This window comes from Lingula anatina, chromosome 1 (assembly GCF_051362555.1).
Source record: "Lingula anatina isolate TDL-2025a chromosome 1, LinAna3.0, whole genome shotgun sequence".
NCBI classification, from domain to species: domain Eukaryota; kingdom Metazoa; phylum Brachiopoda; class Lingulata; order Lingulida; family Lingulidae; genus Lingula; species Lingula anatina.
The window spans coordinates 45559347-45579825 of NC_141767.1; the positions used below are offsets into that span (position 1 = coordinate 45559347).

The 20479-nt window shown below is 37.6% G+C and overlaps 2 protein-coding genes across 4 annotated transcripts; one reads left to right on the top strand and one right to left on the bottom strand.

The window, feature by feature from the left end:
• Window positions 1-1851: 1851 nt before the first annotated feature.
• LOC147764392 (uncharacterized) lies at window positions 1852-6622 on the bottom strand. 3 transcript variants are annotated; one of them, XM_086997945.1, is made up of 3 exons: window positions 4365-4909; window positions 3838-3866; window positions 1852-3726 (listed from the first exon to the last, which is right to left on the bottom strand). In XM_086997945.1, exon 3 carries the CDS (start codon window positions 3091-3093, stop codon window positions 2140-2142), a length of 954 nt encoding a protein of 317 aa, XP_086854071.1. In that variant the 5' UTR covers window positions 3094-3726; window positions 3838-3866; window positions 4365-4909; the 3' UTR covers window positions 1852-2139. The 3 variants fall into 3 exon arrangements, with proteins under 3 accessions (XP_086854071.1, XP_086854064.1, XP_086854055.1); XM_086997938.1 differs by lacking the exons at window positions 3838-3866; window positions 4365-4909 and adding an exon at window positions 6498-6622; XM_086997929.1 differs by lacking the exon at window positions 3838-3866.
• A 7883-nt stretch (window positions 6623-14505) lies between these two features.
• Window positions 14506-18663, top strand: LOC106158730 (uncharacterized). Its single transcript, XM_013534810.3, has 2 exons — window positions 14506-14659; window positions 16360-18663. The coding sequence occupies exon 2, from the start codon at window positions 16367-16369 to the stop codon at window positions 17465-17467; it is 1101 nt and encodes a 366-aa protein (XP_013390264.2). The 5' UTR covers window positions 14506-14659; window positions 16360-16366; the 3' UTR covers window positions 17468-18663.
• Window positions 18664-20479: the final 1816 nt, after the last annotated feature.

Here is a 20479-nt window from a genome sequence, read left to right on the forward strand (position 1 = left end):
TGCAATTTTTTTTCATACTTTCTGACATTGAAGTCTGTGTAAATACAATATATGTGACGATAAGATATGAATTAGACTCTCTACAGAACACCGCCTTGCAATTATGTGATACATGCACCCTATCTTTACGGTCCATTAAGTCAACTACCACGTAATTGTCGTGTTCCAAAATAGTTATTGGAATACGTTGGTATTTGTCTGATCACAGACAGTCCAGTTCATAAGAATAGATCGTCATGAAAATCACCTCATTTGGTCGAGAGTATTTATCAGAAATTTATGCTGTACAGCTTTCGAGCCGGCTTCTGCGCTACATGTGCTTAATTCCATAAAACATGAAGAGTTGTCACTCTAGCAAGGACACAACTAACGATGTGTAACCTCTATCAGCCTATTTGTAGCACTGTTATTTACACAATTCTCGGAACCATTAAAATACAAGACACGAATACTGTTTTCATAACACGCCCTTTAATTTCAAATGGAAAAAATCACGATTTTTATCAAGAAATTATACAAAATACATATGGCTTCTTTCTATGATATGACTTTCTACCTTTGAAATACCTTTCCATCTAAATGCATGTAGCAATAGGTATAGTGGTTGCAATCTTAAACAGTCAAGGAAATTGCATAGGTAAATGGTCTTCGTCTTTCTCATTTACCACCATTAGATTAGTTTTTTTTCTGATTGATCACCACGCCACAGTCGATAATATGTCCATCTTTTCTCTCATGATCAGGCTATTTCTGGAAGTGTCGAGAATGATGACCAGTATCGTCCATACGAAGCAACGTTTGTAACCAACCAAGGAATCCATCCTTGGAACAAATGCTTTTAAGCGATAAACCATGTCTGTATTAAACTATTTTATTTAACTTTTCATAATGGATATTGTTAACCGCCTGCCTGTCTCTAGTCATCCGTCTTTTACACTGTCCATGGATGGAAGTTCTTAACATTTAGTGGAGTGCACGCCAATTTATGCGAGTTAGAACAGTGAACTTTTTCTCGTCATTCTTTGGATATCTTCTTCTACATTTGACATATTGAACGTGACTCTTCCGATTAGAAAATCCAATAAAACAACCAAATGGAAATAATTTTTCATTTTTTTATATGGTATACATGTATATACTAGAAAAAAGTAGACTCCGCATAACTGTCTTCATATACATGCATCTCAAATTATCGTGTGTCTCGAACAAATCTTGTGAAACAAATCAATGTTTTACTTGGTGTAAGCTAATATTAGGGTACATCGTATCGCACGGATGCTTAACTCCAACAAACTGCCCCTAGGTTTTATTGCACCTTAAATTGTCCATTATTAAAGTTTTGTCAGCAAATTTTGAAAATCGTCTTTTTACAAACCTACAGATAAGAATTATTGACGAAACGTGGTGAAATCTGCCTTAGAAAACACGTTAATGAAGACATTTGAGATTTACTCTGTTCAAAGTTACATAAGTTTGCTCTGCCTTTCCAAAATGGGTTTACTGAACTTAAATGGATTTTTCACCCATTCTTCATTAAAAAATATCTGTTCCTATAGCATTTTCCAAAATAGTTATTATTTACCCTACCTACCCTAAAATATAATCTACCCATACAAAAATAAAGCACATGATAACGTTTTCAATGGGCCAATTAACGTCAAATATCAAATGTATTTAATGTTTATTCAATAAATTGGAAAAGTGATGCTCAAATGAAAATATAACAACGCGGACGTATGGTCACAAGTGAGAATGCACACTTAACACAGACACACAATTTAACTAATATCAAATGATTATAGAGGACAAGGCTAGGCCTGATAACTGATTTAAGCAATAATGGAATAAGGATGACAAGTCTTGTTTGTAATTCTTGTATAGACTAGTAACGGTAAAACATGAGGAAAGTGAGGTAGACATGCATGTGCGATTTTCGGTCAAGCCATTACAAGAGCAATAGGCCTACATTTCAATTGAGTAAAGATGGTCAGTCAAATTGCCGGTAATAGTAATAATAATGATAATAGCAATAATTATTATGACGATAATGAAAATGAAAATGGTAACACAGATTTACACGCGTCTATATGGCAAATTATACCGAATATTCATGGTTTTATATATCTTTATCATAAAGTTTCACCGAAACAGGTTCACGTAATTGTCCCTAGCGTCAGCAGCCCCTGTACATGGAGGCAGCTCATCGGCTGTCTCATCATAGGGATCATACAATTCACCACATTCTTTTAATTCATCAATATCTTTTAGCCAATTAAAGATCTGGACAAGTTTCTGGTTATCCAGGTAATTGTTTTTCGATATTGAATTTTCTTGCTTCCACTGCTTATTGGATTCGGCTACTCTGGGAGTTTTACCACCGTCGTTGCGAAGAGGGTCAAATGGACTGACCCGAGGGCTGGTCCCGGGGCTGACCCTGGGACTTAATCCCGGGGAAACGATCTTTGGAATCTCTAAGGCAGTAGTTTTTGTAGTTTCAGACTCATTCTCTGCAATAGTTGCCACATGTTCAACTGTAAGAGTAAGAACTTTGCCATTGTCGTCAACGTCAGCTTGGATTTCTCCAATTTCATCATGGACTAAAACCTTATTGTGAAAGTGGACTTTTCTGTTTCCACTGTCTGTCAAACCGTCCATACTACAGTCTTTATTTCGTCGGTGGTGTAGGGTACTTTTCATTTGCATCAAATGCCTGTTCACCAAGTTTTTCCTGAGCCTTTCGATGTCATTTTTGTTCCTTGGTAACGCATTTGGAATGGCAACGGAATGATTGAAATGAGCACCTGCAGGAAGAGGCGCATACGGCTCTACATTCCTTTGTTGTCTATTCGATTCTTTCATTTGTTGTTTATTAGTGATGGATTTCCATATCTTTGGCAATTTCAGATCTGCCTCCTCGAGACGATTGTTATTATTTGCCGGGGAACGTTTCCAAAAGTTCACCATAGTCGGGGTTGGTAGGAAGTTGGACGCCCTATACAGAGGAGGAGGTTCGAACTGATACGTAGACATGCTGATGGGTTTCTTCTTGATTCCAACTTCAGACGTGCTGGTCTCTGTCCGTGGGGATGTCATGCTGACGCTTTAGTATAATCACTTGGCTTCGGCGGAGTAAAGATGTCTATAGTCCATCATGAAATATGAAATATGAGATAGATACAATATGAATTTCACCTAAGAGAGCTGCCTTTTGTCCTTTAGACCGCGTAAGATGGGTGACAAATAAATGCCCAATTTCGATGTCGTTGCTATAGGTTCAAACAGAGCCCGATGTATACTGTGCCATGAATTAAACGTAAATGAATCTTCTGGTCCATGTATGAAGTGGAAGTCTTTTTATGACATGCGTTCAACGGCAAAAAGAATTTCTCGGGTTCTGACGAAGTACCGGTAATAATGTTGATGCCATGTGTACATACACTCCTTTTGTAGGTTAATCTCATAGGTTTATATTCCACGGTAAATCTTGTCGTGTGCCAGTATTGACAGGAACCATTCTAACCCTGGCTTCACTGGATGTTTGCCAATACGAAGTCTTCGAGTTCGCTGTGGCAATATTTCTATCAGCTGCCAAACAATTATCCGATTTAATTCACTTTATCAGTCAATTGATTTGTATTTAATGTTGAGGCCGTGAATAGTAATCTCTGACGCTATTCGGTTGCTATCTACGGATACGGTTTACTCTGCTTCTTCCGTGCTACTGTTCTGAAAAGAATGAAATACCATTTTGATTATTTTCCAACTCTGTGAGGCGATTGATTTGGTCTGACTAACACATTTCTTCAATTAGCTTTGAAATACCGACCAATGACGCACCGTGACATAAGGACTGCATACCCAACTTCCTAAACAAAAACGGGATAGTTTAGATGTAAATAGTAGAGTACAATGAGGTAATGACAATATTAGTTTTGAAATAGAATACGCACAATGGAGTTAATGACCAAAACTGTGATCCATAAATATAGCTATAGCAGTGTGTTAGGGACGCAACAGCTATAGCCGCGAATTAACAATAACAAGTGTATGGTGTACATGCATGCACAAGTGTGTGCACACAATCGATAAAGAGCATGCGCACACATACACCCTCTTGTACATATACATACTCATACCACTACAACATACATGTATATTGATGTTTCCAAACATTATCATCGCGGCCGATATGTACGAGTACGTTGGCAGTATGTTAATGTATAATTGAGTGTAGTGTCCCTTATTACAGTTTTAACAAAGCAAATCAGGGGCGCTTGTGTTGAAATCGAACGCATGTATCAAAATCAAAACATACTCAACTCTATTTCGTAGCAATATTTTATAGAAAACATAGTTATACTTACTGCTTTTGTTAGTCGTTGCACAGACAGTTCAACATTCTATGTCTACCGTGACCGTCGCACTACGGCTCTGAATCTGTCTCCAAGGCCGTTCTGTAACTCGCTATATTGACTTTTATCAATAAGGCTTTATCTCACTTAAACCAACAATTGCCTATAAAAGTAGACTGTGTTATAATGGCATGTCGTGTTTACCTTGCCACTAGACTCACACTAATATTTTCATACAAGTTACGTTAAGCGCTTTTAGTATACTCTTTATGTACATACTTTTTGCAAAGTAAACAGATCAAATAATTAATTGATTTACTTAACCTTGTCAGTAAAAGATGTGCAATATGTCAAACGAAACTAAATACCTGGTTTCCATTATTTCAGAACAGTAAGAGTTGGAGTGTGAGTGAAAAAAATGTAAAACGACATTGTTCTGTGCTGTGCAAATATCTCTTCTCGCCAAAATGAAGTCAACTATTCATGCTGGCGTTCACCGGAATCTATTAAGATATCATTTTTAAACACGGGTCATCACGCATAAGAATTGATTGGCTGGGAGAAAATCTTTTTTTCTAATTTTTCGTACATCACAAGTAAACCAATGCTAAATGCTGTATCAAATTTATTAGGTGTTGTGACTCAATGTCTCAGCTACTGCATTTCAGACATGTTTCTACTGCTTGATTTTGGTCTTTTCCACAACTGACGCTACCCCACTGGCTTAAGATTTTCAGCCGGGTCATCGCTATCAGGAGTGAAATCATATATATGGGGTTGGGTATAAATTGGATGTTGACAAAAATAAAGGGGAAAGTGAAAACTCAAATCTGTATCAATGGACTGGAATATTGTGCGTCCATCCAAAAATACATTTAACAGCTTTATGCTGGGCTAGGTATGTGCATTATTATGTCAGAACCATAGCCATACAGTACTGCTCCGATATACTATGGGAGAGGAAACATATATGACTCCGATAATGGCAGAAATGGATAGACATGTCACCCTATTCGTTTCGGTCGCTATATAACAGTCACACTTTGAGGGCACTCGAAACTTATGATAAAAGTTGTAGTAATACTTTTTACAAAACATTGTTCAGAAGGCATATATTTCCTTTCAAGCGTTTTCCCCTATTATTGAGTGTCAGAATATTAGTATCACATCTATGAACTGGTATGATCAATTGCCAACTGGCGTTTTAACTAGGAACCGACGATCAATCACGAACAGCAAGGTGAACCATGGTTCATTTTGCAACCTGAGAATTAAAAACGAAATGACTTGTACACTAAACCATGGGGCCGTGACATCTTTGCTCTTTGGAGTTTGGTTTGTATTTGTAAATAAGTGAATATGTTTAACTTGGGCCGTCAAATTCATGCACTTTCGTCCAAAAAATGTCAGAGAAACATTGAAATGTATGTTATTTTGCATGTGTTTTTCATGCGTTTTGACTTATTATAGCGACTTGTCAATAAGAACACCATGTACATTTGCCCGTTTCTTTATTGATGTTTTGTGTAGTCTTTAAAAAGCAAGTTAAAAAGCAGTAACGTTTGGAATTTTGCCGACTTCGAATGAGCTTGAAATGTCCACACGTAACCCAACTTGTCGCTTTTTTTAGCATTTGCAGACTTTTCTAAAGACATGTAGAGCGTGAGTGAATGCGTGCGCGCGTGTGTGTCCGCGTTTATAAATGTGTGTGTTTGACTGAATACGTACATGTACACGTCCGTGTCCATACGTACGTATATAGATCGCGCTTGCTTACGATGGACTACTGATGGACTGATGTTTAACGTTGTATAGGTCACCTAAGTAAATTTAAGAGATTGTTTAATACACATAGACTTTATCGAAAGGTGCAATCCCCTAGTCATATCCTGAGAGTAAGACTGAAACTCACGACATCACTGAGTTAGAGTGTCGGAAATTGGGGACTAACAAGCAGATGCCAAATTCAGGGCAACCATATAGAATACAAACATTCAGATGCCCTTGCCATCTTCCGATCATGCCATCACGTAACATTGTTTTAGCAACGTTAAGATTGCTATCACAGCTACAGGCAATCTGCAACATGGAGTGCATCTGTACTCGAAAACGGCAGACCTGGAAAAAAGTGCTGTAATGACTAACCTTCGTCCGCACTTTCGTAAACTATATTGAGCGTCGTGGAAGAATCAAATTAGCTTGACTGACGATCTTGCTACGTGAGTCTTCCCATGTTTCGGATGCTTTACCCTTTAAGGTTTGTCCTTCATGCTTCAGCGTTAGAGTTTAGTGCGACACGACAGCTTGTGTCTATTCACCGCTGGTAATTTGATAGAGATTTAACTTCTTTGGAAGAATAAGTCCATTTCATATATGCACAGCGTGGATATTTTTCCTGTAACTGCGTCTAACATCTAAGTAAACAAAATATGCTGTGGGATATTGTGTACGTGTTTCAACAAATGAAACGGGCTTGATCATAAATAGAAGTAGCTTCAATTTAGTCTGCCTTTGTGGCTAGATTTAGACCGATTTAGTGTGGTTAAGCACTGTACATTGTTCTGGTCAGTTTTTGCTTTGTTGGGGGGATCATTTGAATCGTCAACTTTCTCCTGTTCTTTTAAAAACTCAATCTGTGAGTTTTTAAAAGAACAGGAGAAAGTTGACGATGATGATGCAATTGCCTCTTACACACCATCATTTTTATTCTTTCTATTAAGATCTTTTAACAACCCCAGAAAAATAGCGTGGATTTTGTAAGCGGATCGAAGGGAACGAGGGGCAGGTCTTTCCAACAAGAGAATGTCGCATTCATCTACAGTCCCTTTTTACCGGGGGCGGGGAGAAAGCAGGCCCTTAAATACCCCCAATGTTTCTTTTCTTTTTTAATTGAATTGCATCACAGGGGAAGGGGGGGGGGGGCAATCCGCCACCTTCTTCATATCCTAGTAGGTTTTGATTGTATGCTTTTTACGCAAGTCCATGTAATAAGTGTTTGAGAAACCACTCATCCTACGTGTATAAGTGCACTATGCGTCGTATAACACACTGTAGTGCAACAGCCCTTGCTTCGAAAATAGGTCGAATGGATTGTTTTTACATCAAAGTAGAATTTTTTTCAGGTTGCCGGGCAAGTTGCCACACATTATCACGTGTAGTTTGCCAGTGACAAAGGAATTTGGGTGTATAGAAACAGTCCGCCTGTCCCAAAGGCTCAGTACTGCTCGGGCTGGGCAACCTTATCGGAAATGAATATGAAAAGTATGAGTGTTTCATGAAAAAATATGAAAAAACATGAAAAAATATGTTGTGAATCTCCATTTATAATGATAACTGAAAAGTACTCGTGCTAGAAAATCGCTGAAGATCCGGGCAGTATTCACCCTCAAGCTCTTGCAATGTCATTATGCGTTATTTGCAACTCTATTTTTAAGAAAATTACATGGCTACTGTTACAATTGCTTTTGAGAGAAATCAAAACAGCTTACTGACTATTATATTGGTAATGATTTGTAAAACATGCTATTTATTGTTGGGTATCAGTTGGAAAATAGACCTAACCCTCCGTCGTGATATGCCTTGTTTCTCGGCTGGATAACGCATTTATAGGTCACTTGCACATTTCTTTGGAGCTTTTTTCTCTGTAAACTGTTTTTCAAATCTCAACCTATAGCCCTGGGTTGTCCAATTTGACTATTTTAAAATGGTCACAACAGCAAAACAAAACTATAAATCTGTTTGAAGAAAGGAGCCGTTTCTGTTTCATGAACAAGTTAGTGCTTTAGGCAGCTTGAAATAAAATATTTCCCCTGAAATTGTGTTGCAAATCTTAAAAAATTGAAAAGTGAAATGCTTTTCTGACAATTCAAAAGTTATTTCAGAAACTCTTTCATACATAAAGAAAACGGAGAATTGCCAATAGAACTTAAAAGTGGCCCTTCAGATGTGAGATTAAACGAAGGTATTGCAAATGACAAGATGAAGCAAAATGACAACATGAAGACTCGAGGAAACGGAAACAACCCAAGGCAATGTTGTTTAGAAAAATACATTTACCAACATATATAGAAATACAACTGCTCTGTACTGTTTTGTTAACGGGTGGCCTTTCCCACTTTTTTCCCTATTGCACGTTCCAGAAACTCGACAAAATCGTTGAAAAGAATTCCAACACTACTGAGAACGCCCTACTTATTTACGTGTTTTTAAGGACAACGGGCGTGGCCGGTGTGCTCACAAGCAGACGTACGCATGCGCACACATGTATTTCCTTGTGTTTCCGCAGGTTGTTTTCATCTTATTCAAGGTTGCCCCCCCCCCCCCCCCCCAGGTATAATGTTACCACTTGCAAACAATAAGGCAAAAGCCTTAAGATTCCATTTTCTTTCATACATGTGACGTACTGATAGCATTGTAACCATATAATGTGTTACTGCTTCGAGGTCAATTGTAAAAAACGGAAAGGCACATGTACTTTAACTATTATTTAACGAGGGAGTCTGTTACAATCAAAATATATGTTTACTGGGATTAAAAATGTACAATTTTAGCCACAACTGAAATTTCGTCTTCCACATGTATTGCAATTAGTTTTAAAAACGTTAAATTGGGTACGGACAAAACTTGACAAGAGGTGAATATACAAATATCTATTTAATATTTGTTTTGAATTTTAATAGTGTGATCACTACCGATTTGAAGTGCACTAAAATGATCCATGCGTAAAAATTAAATATTTACCAAGGTGCATATTTATAGTTTCATTTTGTTCAGTTCTATCTCCTGAAATGAATCGAGCTTTATGATGAAGGATAAAAATTAACTCTGTGAGAGGTTTGTGCCCCATCCTAAAAGTAGACAATGGTACGGCAAAATGAGGGCATTTGTATTGATTGATAGCATATCGTGTTTGTATCAAGCAGTTGTTACTGTCACCATAAATAACAATTTCAACTTTGTATTATTGTGTATTTAAAACCGTTTTTCACGAACAGAGAGAGGTCGTTTGGTTAGTTATATTGCATGCCCTGCTGACTGTAAAGAAATTGATTTCAAAAACCCACATACAATTCGGACAGGGATGAGTACCAAATATTTAGTTTTTTTATCGGTGTAGTAGTAAGGAATGAGGAGGGGCTTAGGATCGACATATCACAAATGGAAAGAAAATCTTGATAATTAAGCGCTTCATATATCTTTCTTTTAAAATTCAGGACGTCTTTTACAACATAAAAACCAAGATGTCCTCTTCTTTTCAATCAGGTCGGAATGCACTTGTCGAGACGTCTGGGAAAAAAAAGGCGGGCAGTGCGTCCTGGGGGGATCGCGCTATGCCCGCGTCTCTGCACACGTTTTTAATCGATGTGTATTCAGGATTGTAAGTCTACCGGACTGAAAAAGAAAAAAATGATGTGGTCTGACATTTTCTGTGTTTCTGAAGGGTTATAATTAGAACCGGGAAGCAAATGAGATGTGGAAAGTGGAATTTGATCGAAAAGAGGTGGCCACCTCACAGTAGCTCATGTTCTGGATGGCCAGAGGGCGGACGGTGTCTGAATTTTTCATTACAAAACGTGTAACTTTGTAGCTAAAGATATACATTCAAGTGCTTAATTCAAAACATCTGAGAGTCGAGAGGCTCTAATGATAGGAGCGATTTTGGACCAACCCAGAGCGAAACAATACCCTACGCAAAGTTTAGCGATCAAACTATGTAAGAGTGTAAGTGAGTGCAAAGAGAGAAAAAAAACTAACAATGTTTGGCTTTTGTCCAATTTTCTTTTTTTCCCTCTTATTCAACTCATCGCTCTACGTTCCCCGCTTCTTCCCCTTCTCTCCGTTTTCCTATTCTTTTTTTTTTTGTTATAAATTTGGGTACAAGCAAACAATTAAACGTAGATTACAGGCATGTGTTTTTAATGACAGCTTCTGTTAACCATGCTTCAATAAAACATCATACAGTGAATAATTTATAAACAGGAGTCCGCGAAACAATGGGTTAACGTGTATTGGTCATATAACGAAGCACTGTTGGACAATATGTTCCAGGCTTAGGGATCTTTGGTGAAAAATGGAGAGCTTTTCCTGCAGACCGAAAAAGGTATTAAAGAGCGCAACAAGGTGCGTATTTTTATGAGAATAAGGATAATGATCAAAAGAGAAAATGCAGGCGAGACCCTGTATACGAACAGGTGACATTCCAGTAAGTCGTTCGAGGTCGATTTGATTATCATATGTCCAACACAAAAACTGTTTCTAATTTCCCATTTAAAATACATAAAATGTGTACATAAAATAAAGTCTATAATATTTACAAAATTTATATTAAATTAAAATACGCACAACTCTTCCACTCCCACACAGCACTGTTCCTATCATCTTAAGTGCATGACTCGAGTGTTCCTAACTCGGGTCAGCCTGTTAAGTGTTTTAAAAAGCCTGGTGCAGTCACACACGAAGTCTTTTTACTGAATAAGTTGAGGTTTATTCTAAAACGTAAACACAGCAATAAAAAATAACCACAAGCCACAAATATCGTTGTATCTGTCTTTCAACGAGATCTCCCTGCGTCACATATGGTACTATAATTAGTGTGTAAAAATAAAAACAAACCAGCGAATTGTTCTCTTGCCAGCTGCATGTGCAGTAATATATGTTATGAAGTATTGGCCATCATATTGTTGCAGAAAAGCGAGAACGAAACATTATCCACATAAAAAAATCAACAATAACAATAACAAAAAAAAAAAAAAAAAAAAATACAACAACAATTCAAAGAAATACATCCACTAAGTTCAGATATTATAATATTTTCCATGATACCAATTTAAAACACAATATGAAAAAAAAAATGTATACCTCATTGTTTTGCGTAACTAGCCTGCAGATACAAGTAATCACGAAAAGGGTGGATTATAATTTATTGCGCAAAGGTGTCTTTAAAACGTAAACACTTCAATTTAAAAATACCGCAAGCCGCAATGCACCAAATATTAACGAACCGTTCCAAAGTGCTTACATCAAGGGAAGCCCAGCACACCAAAATCTGATCGTATTTGAAAAATATAAAAATACGCAAAGGTATTTATCATAGATGAAGATCAAATACGCCGATCCCACGTGTGAATGATAGATTTTGGCCACGCACTAAAATAACATGTATTAATCACGACATTTTGGACAGTTCTCGGTAACAATGTTATTTTTCCGGTGGTGTGATCTTGGCAGTTGCGGTTGCCAATGTTGAAAGATGAAAAATTTATTTTCTATCGTGTATGTCGTAAGGCAGCACCCAAGGTGGTCTGAATTTTTTGGCATATCAATGGCCATAAATTCAACTTAGAAAAACAATTGCGTAATACATACTGATAACCGCACGGAGGCATTATGGAACAATAGGCATACGACTTGCTGCTCAAATATCGAATGAGTAAGGTTGATTTTAATCCCCGTTACCCTTTTCATATCCGTCATGATTCTTGCATTTTTCAAAGTTCAAATTTCATATTATATGGAAAATCGATACATTTATGTAACTATAAATTTTGCGATCTAGAGAGGTCAAATTACTGCAAAATACCTTAGTCAAATTAAAACCTTTCAAATTTCTAGTAACACGTATAATGATAAACACTAAATTCATAAATATAAGTAGCGGTGAAAATAGTTACTGAACGTTTTATAGTCCTCTGACGAGGTAGTAGAAATGGAACATCCATTTGCAAGAGTGTTGAAATCACGAGTAACAATTAAAATGTCCAATTGCAAAACCGGAATCAATCATTTACTCACTCTGAGTTCTACATGGTATGATAATTTTTTTTCACGATTGCACTAAGTTTCTTTATTGAACTTTGGTAGAAATAATTGCGAATATTTAGTATTTGTTCAACTACCAACTTTTTATACATTTCTTGTATATGGGAATTCTGATGCTGAATCTTTTAATTCAAAATAAAATGTAATCAAATATGAAAATGAGACATTTCATATCACAATCAATTAAGAAACATGGATAAACAGCAAACTGAGAAGATAGAAAAAATCCCCTAATGACTTGTTTACCAATTTGGTAAACAACATCAGGAATCCGACACTCGAAGACACCTTTAATCCCCCAACAATGAGAAGGTATAATGATAATAATAATAATCCATCATCCTGGCCAAAGTCGGGTGACACGGTAAAGCTTAAATGTATGATAATGAACTGTCACCAAGATATGATCCAGAACACTGGCCCCGATGCACGCTGGGCCCCGACATGGATCAAGCTGGTACCCGCACTGCGCGAGACATAACTTCACATCCTGCAGCGCAGGTGTCTGGGTCTCTCGATGAAAGGTGATCGTCTTCGAGGGGGCCGCGGGTATAGAAATCAGAGACGGCACTGAACTGCCCCGTGTGAGAGAGCGAGGAAACCAAGGTTTTTGATTAACTGAAAATGACTGAAAGCTTTGGTAACGTAGGCTGGAGTTCGATTACTAGGGCCACTTCAACCGTTCTTTAAAAATGGGGGGTAGCTAGGAAGGCCTATATAACGGGGTAAATTAGTGCTTTGGTTTGGTGTTCACGTTTTGTGCGCCTGATAGTTTCAACGCTCAAGTTCACCGTTGACATACATGCACATGTACATGCGGTCGTTCGTTAACTAATCCCCCCTCGTCCCAAAAAAAATCAAGAATCTACGCAAATTTTTCCATTTAGCTGTGAAATATTGATATTTTGACTGTTTACGTTGATTCATTTCAAGTAACCTAAATGTACATGTTCGCTTCTTATTCTTTAATTAAAAAAATGTGCATTTAAGTTGTTCATTTTTAGGAACTTTAAAACGAATCACGCGATTAGAAATGTCGTGTGTGACGCTGCTTTTAATAACTATACATGCAATGTTTTACTTCCTAAATATCTGACACCGTTGTGACACCGTTATTTTTACACACCTACATCAATTCATTAGAGTTTGAATGTAAATGGCAAATTTAAAAGCAGCATTAAAAGCCAGAAAACTAAGCCCACCCACAAAAGCTATTAAAATATACCTTATTTTCGTGAAAGGACAATTTTTATCATGGATAAATGAGTTGATTAAAAACATAAAAGGTACTTCCTAATGACCCTCTTTCTTGTTGGGATTTCGCCTTGATTCAAATGATACAATACTTCCTCCTATAAAATTGGCAACAGAACTGTCAGTGCTTTCTAAAAAAAAGAAAAAAATCGTTTCTAGATTCGGGTTGTGGTCTGACTCGGCTTACTTACATGCTTCTCTGCATGGAGTAGCCACGCGGATAGCGGTGGCGGAAACTACCTCCTGTAAAACTCCAAAATCAGTTTCAATACTTTATTTGTCATCGTTAACCACATTCATGCTGCGAAATGCGTCTCTCCCCTGATGTCATGCTGTATACTTACGTAATCAATCTACGCGACCACAACGACCGCACGCTATGCGTTTTACAAAGGATCTTATGTAACCGTTTTATTAAAGTATATTATAAAAAAAGGTTTGAAAGTAATTTTATTCAGTTGACCAAAGGTATAAGACAGATTTTGAACTTAATGAGATGTGAAGAAAGCAATCACGTATGCCCTGAGCAGAGGGCGAAATGGCAATGTTCTACATCAAGCTCCGTTCCTTACACTACCCCAGAAATTGCCTGTGACAGAGAGGTCTAAAGCTGCGTCAACAGTTATTTTTTCAATTGAAATTAAAAATGTCTAAGTTAATATCGAAAATTATGGATTCGTTGATAAAAATGCTTATGAAAGATGGTACATTATATTTTGAAGCTTTTGTCGGCGTGGAATTTTGGGTATACGTTCAGGTATGCTGTTGTTTAGTTTTTTATGAAAAATACGGGTTAATCGAATATTTGTCCAATTTGGTCCGTGGTTATTATTCAGTGGAATCTCCGATTAATTAACCGAATTTATTACGTCATTTGCACTTTATGATCTCTTCCTCCTACGTAACTGGCGTGCTGGATAATGTCATATCCACTCATTAATAAACAAGTCGCATTCTCATCCAAACGGCATTTTAATCACCTACATTTTGATTGCAAATTGCCAGTACCTTACCGCTTCCCCCATAGTAGTGATTTGGCTTGTCGAATACCAGCGCTTGCCTCGCGTCACGTAATGGAGTTGTAAGGGTATCACGTTACTGCTTCACGACGTGAGAGTATAAAGGCTGCACGTAGTCTCTACTCTACATCAGTCGATTGCTGGCGGTCACAGACGTGCGATACGACTCTTATGTTCAAATCCCAGTTCAAATGGTGCAGACACATTAGTGAATAGGTAAGGACATTTAAGCTTTTCAGCAAATGTGTCTTTTTTCTGTTAGATTTAGAGTACTTTGTGCAGGATTAAAAGATTGGTTTGCTTATTAGTCATTCGAATTGCTTTCTAGTCACCCTAAATACAGGCTAAATAAATGTTTTTTTTAAATTCTTTTATTCTGAATGAATGGTAGATTTTGACATTCCGATAAATTGAACACACAAAATATCTCAATTTTACTCACTAATGATAACGTATGCAACATTCGGAAAAACTATCGTCGACATGTGTCGTAGTGTTACATTACAGCTGCATTGCACTATATTATATCTGATCTACGGCACGTTAATACTTACTTTTTGTACATAGTACATATCCGTAATGGAAATGAGTTCTAAGTGCAGAAACCAGCGGTAGGCAATTGTTTCAGTACAACTGAACTATAGATGAGAACGAGAACTGTACTTTAATCTGTAAACACGAAAGTGCCTCACGTAGCAGACCAACATAGCTGTCCCGTGTCTAGCATTGTATTTATGTCAACAATTACGTCCAAAAAAGAAGAGCAACTTTTACTAAGTAAGATGAAACTTGAAAGTTGGGTCTTAAATGGTTTTCGCAGCAGTTTCAGTGAAAATGTTTATCGCCGTTTCTCCCTATCCATTTTAATTGCTGCCAGTATTGGAAACGAATTGGCAAATACGATTAATCGCATTTTGGCATTCCTTTGAAAGGAAGTTAGTTGCATAAAATAATCCCGTTATTTAACATTTTAATCGATTAATTTATCGCATGAACGCAGTTAACAGAAACATGAAAGGTGATTTGGGGAAACAGTTAAAACAAACCTATACACTCACGCAATCTAATTACGAAAACTCAGTTTAAATTTTTTTAATAAAAATGCAAAAATGCTGATAAATCATAACCTTTTGCTATTTAAATCTGCACCAGCTTTTTGTGTGCAGTGGGTTCCTGGCTATTTTTCCAGGGTATGCTTTATTAATCATCTATGTGAGTTAATGTACAGGCAAGAAAGGTTGGGTTTAAAGTCAAGAAAGGTTTTGTATAAAGCACACTAGTGGCAGGCCACACCACTTAACCCAAAGTAACTGGCTGTGTGGCGATTAACTAACACCTTTTGAACTTTGAGAAGGTAAGAAAGCATTAATTGACACACTGTTTTACCAGACGCCCTAGAAACGGAACCACTGTTTTGTCAGCAATGGGAACCATGCTCGAGTAAAGGGCTTTTTTATTGTCACGGCTTGTCCCCAGTGTCAGACTAAATTTGCTTGGAACTTATATCTGCAGAAACCCTGCGTCATAACGCTGAAACCTGAGCAAAGCCGAATTTGAGTGAAAATTCTAGAGGTATCCTGTTACAGTGCCAATGCTACTGAACTGCTGTTGTTCCAGTTTTGGAAGATGTTCGTTAAAAGTATTTGATTTGTGACTATAGCAACTCACAAATAAATACAAATAGGAGTCTGGATAAAGAAGGCGTTCGCTATTGTACGGTATAGTTTACCGCACGTTTGTATAAATATGATTAGCAAAAAAGGTGCGCAGTGTCTTGAGGCAGTCACTCCCATTTTGTCTAATGTTACGTTACTGTCGCCCCATCCCTCTTTCTTATCCATAAAAAACTCACTTGCTTTGATTTGTAACGGAATGAAAACAAGATAAGTTGTTTAATTCTCTGATTCTCTTTTCAGGATAAAAATGTGTCCCCCGGACGACTTAAAGCGAGGAAAAGAAAACGTGACACCTAGGATCAGCCTTAACCTTAGAAGCCGTCAATTAAGGGATTCACCTGGTGAAATGACGTCAAATTGCTCTAAGAGCAGGGCGTCGGATTCCAGTTCCATGCACTCTGCACACCTTAATCACCACTCAAGCAACACTCACCGCATGGATAGGTACTTAAAGAAAGAACTGGAGGGGCCTATGCCTCATTCTGTTGACAACTTCAACAATAACGACAGCGAACAGAAGACTTATAGCAGCAGTACAAAGCAACGACGAAATAACTCCGCACAACCCCGTACGGCGGCGCTGAGCAAAAGGATTAACGCGCCCTACTGTGATAAAATGAAACCCGAGCTCGGCGAGCGCAGTTTAACTCTGGCAGGACCTATGCTACGGAGGTCTTGCACAACCATGTGTCCGAATTCTCTCAACAGAACACAAGGCACTAGTAAAGTCCCCTTGTATTCGCCATCGAAAGAGACTACAATGATCAAAGACAATAAAGGCAATTACGTTCGGTTTCGTCTAGCCAGCAAGAACAGTTGCGACAAAAGCACAAGTTCGGAATCGAACTGCGCTTCGGCGTCTTCCTTTCCGCACATTACAGACAACGGCCACCATGGGCCGGTGCCAGTTAAAAAAGTAAACGCAACTGAAAACAAAAAGGCACCAAAACAACCGCAAAACTGTCTCGAAAAACGAAAGCGAAACTTTCGAAGCCGTGAACCTGTTCTTCAACAGGACTTGGTCCAAAGGAGCAATAAAGCAAAGAATACGCACACAACCCCACGATCAAACGCATTATCATCCTTCAACAATGCACCGAGTACACAGACACGCCAAGCAGGGAGTAAATTATCTAAATCTAAATCCAAAGAGACTCTTGCTCAAACGCTGGACCGTGTTTCGGTCCAAGATACCAATGGCGACTGTTGTGAGGCAGAGCACGAAGAAATGTTAGATCCGGATCAGGTGAACAGAATAATGACGTGGCTAGAGGACTGTGAACGCGCCTTAGAGGAGCACGAAGAAACAGCCATTGTGGTGCATCACTTGCCGGCTATCGGAGAATAATAGTGTTTAGGGTCAACAAACTAGTATAATATGAGATTTTTGACTTTGCCGCTGGTTGTTTTTTCAGTGAAGAATGTTATTGATACGTTTCAGAATATAACTAGACAAAGAGCATAATGAGAGAGACTCGTCTTCATTCCAACAGTAGTTTTGTAGTTTAATACCGTAAACTGCCGTTTCTTCACGGATTTTGGTTTCACATAAGGGGATTGTACGAGACCGATTATGCAAAACCGTCTGGCCCATAATTTCTGTTATCTTGTCTTATTATTCTTTGTTACAAAACAAAAGCATGGGTGATAACTTGCATTATATTTACCAAAAGCGCAAACTTTAGGTTCACGGTCGGCTGCTTACGGCGATCGTGCAGTATTTGGAATTGACAATATGAGCGGTTAAACTGCCTCCAAATGAGTATCAAGTGCCAGTTATCAATATCAAATGGAAGACTTTAACGTCACGTTGTCAGAATGTCAAAAGTATCTTTTTATGTTTCTGTCAGTTCGTCTTCATAATAACGATCTCGTACGTGAGGTAAATGAAGCTTCTGTTCGAGAGATGTGGTGCTTTTTTTATGTTTTTCGGGATACTTCTGTTGTGTAGGATGAAAATGTTGTGCGAGGTAACTTGCGTTTGTATAGATAGAAGTGTTTTTTGTCAAATGCCAAAATATAAAAAGTGAAAACTATGACAAGCTATTGGCGGTTTGACTTTATACCCTTGTTCATGTACATCTACTTAATGTACTCAAAACAAGGCTCAGTCATGTTTTGAGGTTTTGCAGCATGTCAGTTTTCATGTAGCTGGCTCTCTTTTTTGTTATTCAGAATTAACCTGAAAAGAAAACGTAATTTGACAAAATCATTTACACAATTCTGAATGTACAACCGTGTTTTACTACCGACAGATGTTCGTCAAACATATTTAACAAAGTCATTAGAGCCGCGTCGTTTTCGTGGTTTATGGTCAACACACTGTGTTTTCAGACATATTTATTGACGTTCAGACATGAACTTGGGTTTTCAATTACGCATTTTAGATGGTTTTGCTGACCACAAGGTATTGTAAATATGCAAGGGGCAGAGCAATGGCCTTGGGAATCATGGCCTATACGATTAGTCTTGCTCTTTTGGCTATGGACATAAAATGTAAACTACCTCATAAAAGGACCAAAATAAAAATGTTTTGAAAATCAATTTATTGTTCAGACTTGTGCGGTAAGGTTTGTTTGAAAGTAAAGCAAGACATAAATTTGAATACGCGTGCACTTTTATGAACTTATTCTTTCTTTTAATCTTTCTTTTTAGATTTTTTTTCAAAACTGGAAAGCATGTTTCAATTCTATTTAGTATAAAATTTAACATGAATTAAACTATTTTCTGACTGTTGACTTTTTTCTTTTGAATATAATGCTAAAATAAAGTTCCATTTTTTTTTACCTTTCTCTCTAAACGTAATGATATCCGTTCTCACGCGTAGGCATATGCTGATATCAGTCACGTATTTTAAGTCATCCACTTGTGAAATGGGAGTTATTCTCGTTAAATGGATGTTAAAATTCATGTCGATAGATAATCAATCATGTAATAATTACCCTCCAGGGGCGTAACCAGACCATTTAAAATTGTACGCACAGATTTTGAAAATTCTCAGGTACGATTATATTCCGTGAAAAATACACTGAATTTATGGAGAATAATATCATGGTTGGCTCAAAAAATTGTACGCACAGTGCATCCGTGCGTATGCCTGGTTACGCCCCTGCCCTCAGAGGATATTAGAATTTACGAGATTTCAGTATTCAAGTTCATCTCAAAGCTCCTGGGTGGTTCACTACGCATTGAACTTTAAGTATTTAATTTTTTGTTATCCCGGGTGTACTGTACGTTTACTTTTAACTTTTTTACATATTAAAACAAAGTGCGCAGAAAATCACACTTACGTGCATGCAGTCATCACGTGATCTATCTAGCGCCCCTTTTATTTTGCTGTTACAAGGCCATCGCGAGCAACATTTTTTACTTCTATTTAACCTTCGCGTCTAGATTTAGATTTAGAGGCCTGAGAGTAAAAAAGCTAATTTTTTAATGTTTTCAGGCGTTTTTCAATATTAATAATAAGTAATTAACAGCCAACATTATGAACTACCTGTCCAACTTGTAACAAATGGCATTATGGATGCCCTTCAATTTAACTGATTTAGGTGGAGACCAAAATCAGATGTCTTAAAGCTTAACAGTCAACCTTACAGTACATTACCCGTGCTATCAATAGTGCAACAACATGGTTCTTAAATGTTTTCAACTAAAGCTTTCTCATGAAAATTTATTAATTAAAAATGGTGCACGTTGGCGAGGTCCCACATATTCCTCGAGTCTCCAGATGCTCTCAATGAAATTGTGGTAGATGAGATAGTAAAGCTTAATATTAAAAATGAACACCTGCTGCAAAGTTTAGCTGCGTGACGGGGCTGGGGTTGGGGTTAGAATGGGACTATTAAGTTATATTGTATGCAAGCAACAGTCTGATGCCATCTTTGACACGTTTACATCTGCTTTAACCAAACAACATAACACTTCAGTTTTAATGCCACTTTGGACCAGTTCTGGAGGAAAAACAAGAATCACTCTGTCAAGGAAAATAATCGGAAAGAATCCATCATGGTCATTACTGAACAATTATCGCCGCAGTCTTCTAGATACACTAAGTTTGCTCTATACTTGAATAGACGAAGTAACCCTGTAAAGTTTATTGTAAAGTACAGGTAGACCTAAGGATCTCATCACGCCAATGACCACGGCCAATACAGGCAGCTTCAAAGTTCTACAATATTACTAAATAACAAGAGCATGGTTAATCTCGTCCCCACACCTACATACGCAAGCAGCATTGCCTTTTGACTAAAAATGTAATAACTGGACACATTTTTATGCATTTTTTAAATTTTCATTGTACTTGATTTTTTTTTTACATTAAAACTAACCGAAATATAATTTCGGTCGCAATTTATAA

Excerpts from the sequence above, each read along its gene's own strand:
- LOC147764392 (XM_086997938.1), bottom strand. The coding sequence starts at position 3,093 with ATGACATCCCCACGGACAGAGACCAGCACGTCTGAAGTTGGAATCAAG.
- LOC106158730 (XM_013534810.3), top strand. The coding sequence starts at position 16,367 with ATGTGTCCCCCGGACGACTTAAAGCGAGGAAAAGAAAACGTGACACCT.